General features: G+C 38.0%; 1 protein-coding gene across 1 annotated transcript in view; it reads right to left on the reverse strand.

Annotated features, from left to right (window-relative positions):
- The window catches only part of slc24a3 (solute carrier family 24 member 3), a 173,850-nt gene that overhangs the window by 12,595 nt on the left and 149,055 nt on the right, over positions 1-12,200 (reverse strand). Inside the window, exons 7-13 of the mRNA XM_041789827.1 lie at positions 11,705-11,779; positions 9,611-9,636; positions 9,004-9,057; positions 6,859-6,986; positions 6,400-6,560; positions 5,313-5,553; positions 1,525-1,691 (exon numbers count right to left, since the gene is read on the reverse strand). Coding sequence (XP_041645761.1) covers positions 1,525-1,691; positions 5,313-5,553; positions 6,400-6,560; positions 6,859-6,986; positions 9,004-9,057; positions 9,611-9,636; positions 11,705-11,779 — 852 coding nt within the window. The remainder of the gene's footprint in view (positions 1-1,524; positions 1,692-5,312; positions 5,554-6,399; positions 6,561-6,858; positions 6,987-9,003; positions 9,058-9,610; positions 9,637-11,704; positions 11,780-12,200) is intronic.

Genomic DNA, 12,200 nt, shown 5'->3' on the forward strand with positions numbered 1-12,200 from the left:
TCTACATTTCGTCAAGCTTTTTCTCTTTGAACTAATTTAAGTAGCCAAATTGTAAAGCTATTTTACATGTAAAACAATCACATTAATGCACTTTCAACATTTTAATTGATCACTGATGAATTTACTGGCATACCTTATATGCACATTTGAGAAATATCATGGATTTTGAAAGTTCACCACTAAGATTTTAGTCTCATTTTAGTCTCTTTCATAACATCTATACTTACTCTTTGTCATTTTCTATTAGCAAAGATCTACTTCTTGCTAGTCTTGCTCTCATCTTCCTCTTGAAAAAATGGTGGTTGACTAGCATGTGTATTCATAGTTTTAATCAACGTAATTAACCATGACCTGACCTCTCCCAGTATCACACTTTGCTTGGGTTATAGTACATCAACAAGAATTTATGAATGCAAGATATAGCAACAAAAATGGCGCACTGGTGTAGCTCAGTGGGTAGAGCAGCTGCCCATAAGTAGAGGCAATAATCCTCAACATGCTGGTTGCTGGATTGATTCCCAGTCTTAGTGCATGTTTGTTGCATTCACTTTCCCCATATTTTCTGTCTCTCTACAGCGGTCATATCAAAATAAAGGCAACCCCCCCAAAAAAATGTTAAACAAAACAGGTTCTGATAAATTCTACTGTATCCCTAAAAAGATAAGAAATCATATTTTTATGAGAACCAAGACGAAGAGATTCATGGTGAGAAAAACTCACTGCTCTGCCTTGCATAATTAGGTTTTGCCTCAAGCATCATGCCCGTGTATCTGTGGCAGCTGCAGTGTCACCTGTGGCATGAATGTTTTTATATGAAGGATCCACAGACTGCATAGACAATGCACGATTTTCTTACTGATAATCGTGATATCAAAAGGACTTATAATGTAGAAATAACAAAGAAACAACAAAGGCTTATTTCCACAATGTTAAGATTAAGACCACTGCCCTGCACCCAGTACTATAAACATTGTATTTCTGGGCAGCTAATGTGAAGCTAAAATAAACAACTTTATCCAAAATTGCATAGAACATAGCTTTATTCTGATATGCTTCATATTTAATGGTTGGCAATTAAGAAACTTTACCAGTGATTTAAGTTAAATGTCTCGTCTTAACTCATGATCGGATGTCATGTTACAGGATCCAGAAGACTCCCTCTAACAGTTATCAATAAGCTCAAATGTTATTGACTTTTAGGTTCAACACATGCTGAACCAGGTCCTTATGGAGTCAGGTTTCTATCTCCATTCCCTGATGGTGGTTTAGCTCTCTTAACAGAGCATGTGCCCAGTGTATGGAGGCTTCAGTCTTTAGCCAATCAGATTCAAGTTAAATTCAACAGCCTTTGGCCCGCTGATGTACTGTATGTCTACACTACTGTATCCCCCACGTGTCCTGTCTTTCTCCAGCTGTAATGTCAATAGAGGCAAACGGGATAAAGACAGAAAAATCAGAAAAGCTATGGCTGTGTAGCATCATTTTTTCTACATCTCTGTCAGTTTGCCTTTATCCATCTCTTACCATCCAAACCATGATGTAGGAGAAGGCGGCGATCCACAGGGTAGAGGCTACGAAGGACAGCATGAACCAGTTCTCCCAGCGAGGCTTGGAGCAGTTGGGGATGGTGAAGTACAGCAGCAGGCACAGGGGCCAGGCTAACAGCCACTTTAGCTTGTTACATACGCCCGCTGCAAACACACAAGGGAAAACACAGTGTCAAGATGAAGACACATGGATGTAGTGAACAGAAAGGAAGGACAAAAACACAGATGACTATATCCTCTGACAGCAAACACCGTCGTCCACTGTTCACAAGTCGTCTTTATGGTTTATCAGTTTTTAATAAGGCCTATGCTGCTCTATTTAAGACTAAATATGTTTGAAAAGCAGAGACATTTGCACCCTATTGTTCATGCATACACTGAATTAATTTGAATATCATACATGAGTAATTCATGCACCGTTACAGGATTTCATCACTGCAAAGTGTGACTTATGAACAAATAATGTGAGGATTTAAAAAAAATGGAAGTTGAAGATAAATAATGAGGCTGCAATTAAAGAGATAAAAATGAATACACTACAAAAACTGATAAAACATTAAGATTTTAACTTTGACAAATACACCATCGTATCTGAACACACTTGCTTTGATAAGAATCTTGCTGATGATCAGCATGAAACGCTCACTCAGTGAAAAGTGAGAGATAAAAGGGATAGAAAAAGACGAGGTTCTTCCTTTAATCAGTTTTTTCCCTATAGATAAAACTAAAATAAATATTATCAGTTCGCTTCAGATTTTAAATCAACTTATTTTCCTATAACTTCTTATTACGTTTAAGTTTTTACCGTGTTTCCTCTTTTTTTACACACAGAAACCAAAACTTCTAAACTCTGAACAATACTCAGTCTGTCACACTCAAATATCTTTATAAATCATGGCTGTACAAATCTCTGAACAGGAGTTTCATTATTTAGCACACTGATCCTCCAGAAACACTGGCTTTAGTAAAGCAACCCAGGTTATAAAGAGTATAAAGAGTTTTTTTTTTTTTCTTTTCTATTGGCTGATTAATGAGGGACATCACAGCTGATGTGGATGAGGTCTTTTGGCCTGACTAGGATAAGAGTAAAGCCTGTTTCAGACTGGCTGTGTGTTTAGCTGTGTTTAGCTGCATGTCTGCTCCGGCTTCTGCGGCTTTCACACTAGTCACAAGTTTGCTTTGTGCTAGCCGGTGTGCTGTCAGAGCCCTGCCATTCTACAAGGGACTTCATTCAGTGTATAGTGTAAGTGTGTCTATTCAAAATACAAGCATTCTGTACAAACGAAAGGAGTTTCTCCAAATAAATGCTAAACCAGGCATTTACTTTCAAAAGCATAAACCAGAAATGCACTGTTTTTATCTTTTCTGTGACATATTCTACCAGTGTGGAAACAGAAAGCTTCCCTCATAGTACACGTTTGGAGAACAGCTTCATTAAACAGGTGCGTTAAAGCTTGTGGTCTTCATCTTGGCCATCAAGAAACACCTTGTAAACCTATTCTACCAACGTGCTTGCTACAACAAGGCAAATATGGCCCTTGCGTGGAAAAAAAAACAGGTGAGACCTCGATTCAGGAGAGATCCTGGGCATGGATTCGCATTTACCACACCTACACCACCAGGTAACTCGGGGTCTCTCCAGCTCAAAACCTTCAAACAAAGTAAAACGTTCCCATCTACAGCCATTATGCCGCGGATCTCTCTGAGCTCGTAACAACAATGGGAACAACTTTCACATAAATCACTGGAGGCTAATGCCACTACTATAGCCAAGCAACTCATACGACCCAACTTCAAAAATCTCAAAATATTCCTTTAAACTGACATTCAAGATGTATGCCAAGACGTCGGTCATATGCATCCAGTCTCCAACGGGCTTAAGGGTGCAGAGGGCTGAAAACAATCTAACTATGAATATTCTGGCTCATACAGAAAATGCAATACGAATTGTTGTGTTGAAGAGGTCGTTTTTAGCGACATTCTCATTTTGATTAAAAAAGAAATCTAAAAGAAGTAAAGTACTTTTTTTTAAACTATTTTAAAAAATTGGCATTGAATGTTTGCATGATGTGTAGAGCATAACATCTCTGCTGCTGCAAAAAGATACTATTAAACTGTATTAAAAAATATTCCAGGTTAAAAATATTACACCTTTTGCGATTTGAAAATTTCAGTAGGACATATAACAATTCAATCTAAATTTTGTTTTATTGCCCAGCCTTGAAGCAGAGTGATATGTTTACAGTGCGTTTTGCAATTTGTGTTGTCTGCACCACTAAACACTTTGCACTTGATAAAGACAGCTTAAAGAATGCTGTCTAGGGTGCATGGTGCAACGTGATTGGGGTGTGTTCACCTACACTTTGCTATCTAAATGGTGCACAATCCGGGGGCAAAGCGAGGCACAGAGTGCAAAGAGTTGGATAATAATTACACACTGGCTTTTGTGGGTGTAACATCCCTCAAACCAATCATAGCGTAGACAGAAGACGTCTATGTCAGAGTAAATGTGGAGAACAGCTTGCATACCACTATCATATTCTGGAACTGCCCAGTAATTTGACCTTTCTGGCAAGCGGTAACACAAGTAATGAGTAAGATCTTTAGATTTGAGGTTGATTGTTCTTTCCAAACAATTTATCTAGGGAATATTGCTGCTCATTTTTCAGTGCAGGATAAATGCCTGATAAAGATATTATTAGCAACCAGGAAAAAAGCAGTAACAGACCAAACCTCCAACAGAAACTGACTGGACAGATATTGTAACTGAAATTGAAAACATGGAGAAAATCACTTTCTCACTGAACCTAAATGGAGGGAGATTTTCGCAATATTAGAAAACGTGTTTTTTTTTTTTGTTGTTTTTTTTTGCTACTGTGATTAGTGATTAACAAACTATAGAATGAACTGGCATGTATTTCCATCACTTTACTTATATGGAATATAAAGATGACCAAATGTTTGTTTTGTTATATTGTCCATAACTCTTTATAAAAAAGCAAAAATAAAGTATCCATACAGACTGAACTCCAGCCAGCTTCCTAAAATCCTAAAAGCTTTCCACCTCTAAGCTCTCTGTCCCATTGAAAACTTATCAGCAAATCTGATTTCAACTGTGGAGAAAGTTCAACACCCTGTGTGTGGACCAAGCTCAGTAAAAGTTGATGTAATTTTATCTTTCTGATGCTAGCTGCAGCGTAAGGCAAGCTCTGCTCTCCATGATTGTTTTTAACTTTTAAATTCTGGGTTTCATCTTCTTCGCTCTGGCTGTCACTTTGCTGCTCCTAAAGGAAGAACTAAACACTACAGGAGCACTTTTGTACCTGCAGCTATAGCACTTTAATATCACAAGGTGATGCATGTTAATGGAATATAAATTCTTTTAGAATGGACATCTTCAAAAGCACTTTATCATGACTTGGTTTTGTCGTCAAAGTTTGTTTTGACATTTTAATGTTGGTTTTTAATGTATTTTGTCTAATTTGTCTTGAACTGTGAATCAGTGTTGTTTATTTGGTGTGTCTGTCTGGATGGCAGATTTACCTTTTTGGGTACTAATAAAGATACCTTTAACCTTGATACATCCCCTGAAATATTAAAGCTCACCTTGGACTTGAAACTTAAGACTGGTTTTTGGTGCACTTTGTTTCAGTGTCCTCAAGATAGGAATGTTCCCAACCACTCTTATACCACTCTTCTAATTGAATTGCAAGTTCATTTGGGATTTAAAGAGAGGACTTGGTGTAAAAATGACCACTGTGGTACCTGGACACTCAAAGGGAAGAAATGGTCCCTCTCCATCCTCCTCCTCCTCCTCTTCATCATTCTCATTGTTCTCGTTGTCCTCGTTCTCCGTCTCGTTGCCCCCCTCTCGGTCATCATGTCGACCGCCAACAGCCCTTTCAGCTCCTGATAGGCCGTTTTCTATGCCCCGCCTACTTCCTCCTTTCACCGGGACATCAGAGTCACCGTTGGTCAGAGTCCGTGTGTTGATCAGACGCTGCCTCTGTATTATTGAAAGACAAATTCACCAAAAGATGCACATCTCCACACCTTTAAATATCAAATCTGTCAATATAAAATAGAGATCAACCAAAGCAGCATTTTTTTGAACTGGAGTCACACTTGTATCTGCTAAGGCTGAAGTCTAGCTGTATTTAGGTAGTTGCCGTGCGTAAATGTCACGCCCTGACACAGACCAACTACTTTTTGTTCTCAAACTTATTTGACTGAGATGACGTTTAAAGTTACCTTAGTGATTGAGGTTATGTATTTAAAATAAAATTATAGTCCAACATTCATGTGCTACCATGATTAGCCTTCATGATAATGAGCGACACTTTCACCATCTGTAACATTTAGTGAACATCTGCATGTATCAGTAGTTGTAGCCCAGTTGTCCAATATAATTATGAAATGCTGTTTTACTGATATTGGTTATCAGTCTTATGAACTACTAATTACCTGCATAGGTTTCAGTCATGAAAAATCAATAAAGTCAGCCCCTGAATTATTGTTCAAACTGTGTGAGTGGCCACTTTAAACCTGCTCAGTGTGCTGCAGTTATTTGCTATTTAGCTCTAAATTTAAATTACTCCATCAGATAGCTCAGCAAAAGTGGAAGAAGACTTGTTTCTCTGTTCGAAGATCACACAGAAACTTTTTAAAACTTGATGATAGGCTGTGACCTCCACGGCACCTGTATACCTTGTTAAAGAAGCCGTCTGAAACACCTTCAACCTCCGAGAGAAACAAAACATAGTCTGCTTCAAACTGTACATGGCAGCAACCCTTTTTTCTACCCTTGTCCAATCAAAGAAGCAGTTTTCCTCCTGGTGAGGTGAATCCTTACCTCGTTGATGAGCATCCGTGAGGCCATGGTGAGGCGCGTTCTGGGGGAGAAATGACTGGTGATCATGATTCTCATACCGGCCTCAGAGAAGGAGAGCTGGTGAGGGTATGCTGACAGTAGTTCATCCACCATCAGCACTGAAGGCTTCCTGTGGTGGTTTGCTGGAGAAAATACAAATAGACACAAATAGACATACAGATATGTTATCACACAACATAGACATGCAGTTTTGACTGAAGACAACAGATCCATGAACTTATAAACTCTTCCTTTCATTCTACATTCACTGTAATGATTATGCTAAAGGTATAGAGGCTGAGCAGGGCGGTTTAACTCAGCAAAAAGACTGAAAACAACTGTTTAGATTATTGCTTTTAGATTAACTTGTAGATTTTAAAGATTAGTTCAGCCATCCTTGGTCCACATATTGCTGTTAAATGTCATTTTGACAGAGTGTACCTTTCTTCAGGAGAACAGCAGTGGCGTCACAACCATCGTCAAGTTCAGCGTTACTTGCTGCTCCATTTCTCAAACCTGATGAGTTCTTCTTCCGCCGCTCCAGAAAACGAACAACATAGGAGTTCAACCTGAAACAGGCATCCAGCAGAAATCAATCATCAGAAAACAGTTTTATACTGAAGTCCAGGAAAATAGGAGATGTTATTCAAGCTCAAAAAGTGAAAAATCACTGGGCCTCATTCACCTACTATTGATAAGAAGAAATTTGTTCCTTAAATCCACTCATCATTTTTAGAAAATTCTGACATTTGCTACTTTTCTTATCTGTGACACCAACATGCAAACTCCACACAGAAAGGCCCTGACCAGGAAGCGAACCAGGAACCTTCTTGCTAAGAGGCAACATCGCTAACCCTTGACCCCTAGCCCTCCTTCCATTCAACTTTCCATCGATGTGCTTGCATACAGCACTCTGTGAGCAGCCAGCTTCTTTAGCAGTGCTGTCTGTGGCTTACCCTCCTTGTTCAGGATGTCAATGATCATCCTCTGGACATCTGTCAAGTCAGCAGTATTCCCCATGATTGTGTAGACTACTGATCCAGACTGAGGGACCATTTAAGGGCTCAGGAAACCTTTGCAGGTGTTTTGAGTTCATTATTAGCCTATTAGTTCTCGTAAAACAGACGCAATGCTTCAGCTATATCTGAGGTATTTTGAGCAGTGGAGGCAGCCATTACTGAGGTCTTTCAGTACAAGTAAAACCAATTTGTACGGTATGACTCTGAAAGTAGGATCACTCAGTCACTCAGACACCGACAGAGCCATCTGTAGGGCTGACCTCAATGGTCAGCCAAAAATCAGATACCCTCTTTGAGACCTCGATACAAAATTTAACAGTTTACTGACATTTTTTAAAGCCAGCTGTGTCAGCACCCAGTTAGAGGGATCTGACAGGCCCTGAGTGACCCTCTCTACTCCATCTTACCAACATCACATAAATATTGTTGAGCCTTGTTTTCCTATGTGAAAAGCATGTGGTATGTGCATAATATTTATATGTTATTGCTTTCAAATATCCTTTAGATTTTTACTCATTTTCTTTTCTTTTTAAATATTCTTTGCTGTGTTTCCGTTTCAGGTTTGGTTGCATTTTTATAACCCTAATAGCACCCATATAGTCCTTGCCAATGTCTACATCATGTCTACATCACAGGTCTCCACCCTATGTTTTTAATGCATATTTTGTGCAAAAGCTTATTGTACCATGTGACCATTGTGTTTGCATGCGTTAAAACTTTTACTTGAAAATATCGAAATAAATCACATACAAAAAAAAAGGTCAAATGATGCTCCATTTTTAAAGTCAGTTTTACAATCAATGTAGGTTTCCATCAAATCAGTTTTAGTTTGAAACGTATGACATACAGCCAGTATCGCACTTTAGTTTTCACTTATTTTCCCACAGATTTTTTTTTCTTCATCTGGCGTGCATTTCACCCTGATTGCAGTGTGACGTACATTGATGATGAAAGTGCTGTGTGAATGAGTGATATAATCAGATGTATTGCTGCATATATTTAATATCCACGGCTGATGCTATAAAATATCATGTCATTTATTCAGCCTGTTTCATGTCAAGCAGCACTATGTCCACTTCACATCTACCTCAGTGAATCTTACTTTGCCTGCGTCATCGTTTGAAAATTTTAATTTAAACTTGGCATCTCTTCAGATGTCTCTCTACCTCTCTTTTCCTTCTTCTGCGACTTCTGTGTGGCCCTATAGTCTCTCCCCCCTGCATAAGACTTAAAGGGTGCTTTCTGTGCTAATGAGTGAAATTATGCTCAAGCACCCAGTATACAAGTGCATGACTTTTATCAACATAAGAACACAGGTGTGAAATATTTAGCAGTTTAGGGACACATCATGAATCTGTTATAGGTTTTTCTCAAGTTTCATAGTTTTAACTAAAACTCCAAGATTTAGTAATTCAGGCCCTGTGTTTCTTGAAATCATCAAAGATTATCAAATATGTTTTCATTATTTTTAAGCATCCTCATTTTGTGAATGACTTCTCATTAATTCTTTAACGAAAGCAACAAGATGTGATTACCGTTGTGTCAGAAATAAAATCACTTTACTTACTTCATGATTAAAATGTAGACAAAATACATCAGGATCAACGTGAGAGCCTCCCACCTGGAAAACAAAGGTTAAAATGATTCTTAACATTTTACGTTGTAAGTTTATATCATGAATTGTTTTAGTAATTGTTTCTTATTTTGTACTTTAATTAGGGATGCACGATATTTTCGGTCTGGTATCTGTATCAGATATTAGCTTAAAAAGGCAAAGAGTGGCAGATATCAAAATTTCTGCCAATATTCACATCCATTATTGGGCCTGTGTATTTCAGCATATATGGACTGTAAATTTTGTCCATATATACTAATAAATCAGTGGAGTTTAAGGCTGAACCAACAGACCTTTCAGTTGAGGTCTTTTTCTTTATTTATTCTCATTCTTTAAACTTTAAAGTGCTTTAAAGGACAAAAGTTAGTTTCCTTGGTCATCTGCAAACCTTAAAGTTTGTCCAAAAGGACAGAGATTTCTTGTCTGAAAAGCATATTTAAATATTGGTATGGATATCGGTCTGGGCTAAAATGAATCTGTAAATATCGGCATATCGGATATCAGCAAAAATCCAATATCATACATCCCTAACTTTAATGATTAAATAAAGCAGGCTTACCAAACCACTTTCTCATCATAGATGAACTGTGAATTAAAAAAAAAAAGGAAAGAAAATGACAGACGTGAACATCAGTGACTTTAAAATGATCCTTTTATCTGAAAATAGTAAACATGAATTCCTTTGCTAACAACACTAGAAAAGAAAGTGGTGCTATATGAATGTTATCCACTTTATTCCTGGCTCCCATGATACTTTGCATGAATTCTGGTACCTCCTCACTGAATACTGGCCTTGTGTTTCCTGAACTAATCGAGACTAAAATGCATTTATAATGTTAAAATTTAGCTTTTTTAGGTAAGAAGTTAAACCAGGATTGGAGCAACAGGCACCAGATCTCTGCAAGGACATGGTGGAAAATACAAATTATTTGATTCCTCATAACATTTATTTTAGTTTGAAATAAAGTAAAAACAGATTAACTAATGTTTGCTAAATTGAGGGTCAATTCCTTTAAAAAAAAAAAAAATGCAGCTAGTTAGCTAATGTTAGCTTCACTCTGTTGTGCCCTACTAAGAAGAAGACGGCAGTGTTGGTTGCTATCAATGTATATTAACCAGTTTTGTCTTTATTATTAGTATCGTTAATTTTTTTTTTAAAGTTTTGTTTCGATTATTTGAATAGCTAGAGTTATAGCTGTGAAATGGTCACAAGTGCCAAAAACCTACAGATCATATTAGGGGTGTAACAGTTTTTGTATTTGTCCCGAAAGGTTGCAGTTCGGTTTGGTGCACGTAGTCCCACGACCACTACTTCCACACCATTAAAAAAGGGAGGAAATAAAACAAATATTGCAGTATTTACTGTTGATCCAGGTTGCAGAAATGCCGGTAAGTGTTTGCTAACTGCTATTAAACTACTAACGAAGAAGAGGACGTAGCCGTCCTGGCATGTGAAAAAACACGTACAAGAAAAGTCCACTCCAGAGGAGAGCAGCAGGAGCTCCATGGTGTTTGTTCCGTTTGCCTGGAAGGCAGCGACTGCGAGACCTGCTGGCCTTTTGTTTTCCTCTCTTTAACACTGCAGGGTTTTTAAAAGCCACTGTGTGTGAAAGCAGAGGAGCTCTTTGACATTACTGCTGCTTTTACATTTTAAAGACTATTCATGGACCTGTGAAAGCAAAGAACGCCAACAACAAATGTGCTGTCCAGACTCCGTTGCAATGTCCCTTCCTGTGTTTACATGAGCTAGTCTGGGATCCCTCACTGAAGAACTCGAGTCAGGATTTTACACGAGACCACTTTCTTTTTTATTAAAAATGAAGTGACTGGGCACTTTATGCATTTATATATATCATATATTGCCCTAAAAAAAGCACACATTTTAACTCACATTATATATTGTGTTAATTTTTTAAATCATGACATATTAGATTGTTTTCATTCTTGATTTCATTTTGCTCATTTTTCCACTTTCTGTCTTATGTTTAACATATCGCAGGCTGTATCAGCTAACACTGACAGTTCTTAATAAGACGAGACGGAGCACAGGACTGATAGATTCAAATGAATGTTTCAAACATTTAACAAAGGCATTAGCTGCACTAGTATTAGTAAAAGGTAAAAATGATGATGAAAATAATAATAACAGGTGAGGGACATCAAGAATTATAAATCAGAGACTTCGTATTTTTTTTTTATTGATGAACCGAACCCGTACTGAATTGTGACCCCAAAACCGAGGTATGAACCGAACCATGATCTCTGTATCTGTTACACACCTAGTTTATACTAATATCTCTGTTTTTCTGTGGTCGTCAGGTGATATAAACAGCGTCATTTTAAAAAGATAAAAAATCAATAAGCATATGCTGCAGCTCCACATAGTGGTCAATGGTAGCGGACACTGTCCTACGCTCTTTCTGCCCTCCAGGGCACATGACTGATATCACTGGACGGTTCACCCATAATCAAATCTACAGCAGGGAATAAGGTGAATAAAGAAGTGAATCTATAAAATGCAGGTTCCACTGATCTGGCATCATTACATAACTACTTTATACATCCTAATATATGAATATAATCCCATATAACTAAAAACCAGTAAATATCTCAGGATTAGTCTTTGTGTTTTCATGCTGAGGTTGTTTCTTACCACTATGAGAGCAGAGATAGATAAGGTGTAGTAGACGGAGTCTCTCATCAGGGGCCAGCGGGACAGACGTATTGCCTGAAAGAAAGACACACAGGCAGAGCGACAAAGAGGAGAGAAGGGTGAGACAGTGATAAAAACTTATTTTTTGTCCTGTTGAGTAACACATCCCACAAGGTACTTGCTGCTGTGCACTGCTAACAAGATAAAGCCAGCACTGTGAGTGTGTGTGTCTGTTTTGGTCTTACATAACATGTAATCTAACTAAAATTCTTTCAAGTATTTTTCTCTTTTTCCTTGTGGGATTACAGCAGTGAACAGGATGGATAGCATTTACTCTCTCACACTGCAGCTGCAAAAAATGCAGAGAGAGAGAGGAGAGTAGTTTCAGGGATTTTTAATTTGAACTGTGTAGTATCAGCCAAAGATAGTAGAAAGTGTTGGATGAAGACTGAGTGATGTAAGTCATTTGGTTACTGAAAAAGGCTTTTAAGGCCAT

This window comes from Cheilinus undulatus, linkage group 6 (assembly GCF_018320785.1).
Source record: "Cheilinus undulatus linkage group 6, ASM1832078v1, whole genome shotgun sequence".
Taxonomy (NCBI): domain Eukaryota; kingdom Metazoa; phylum Chordata; class Actinopteri; order Labriformes; family Labridae; genus Cheilinus; species Cheilinus undulatus.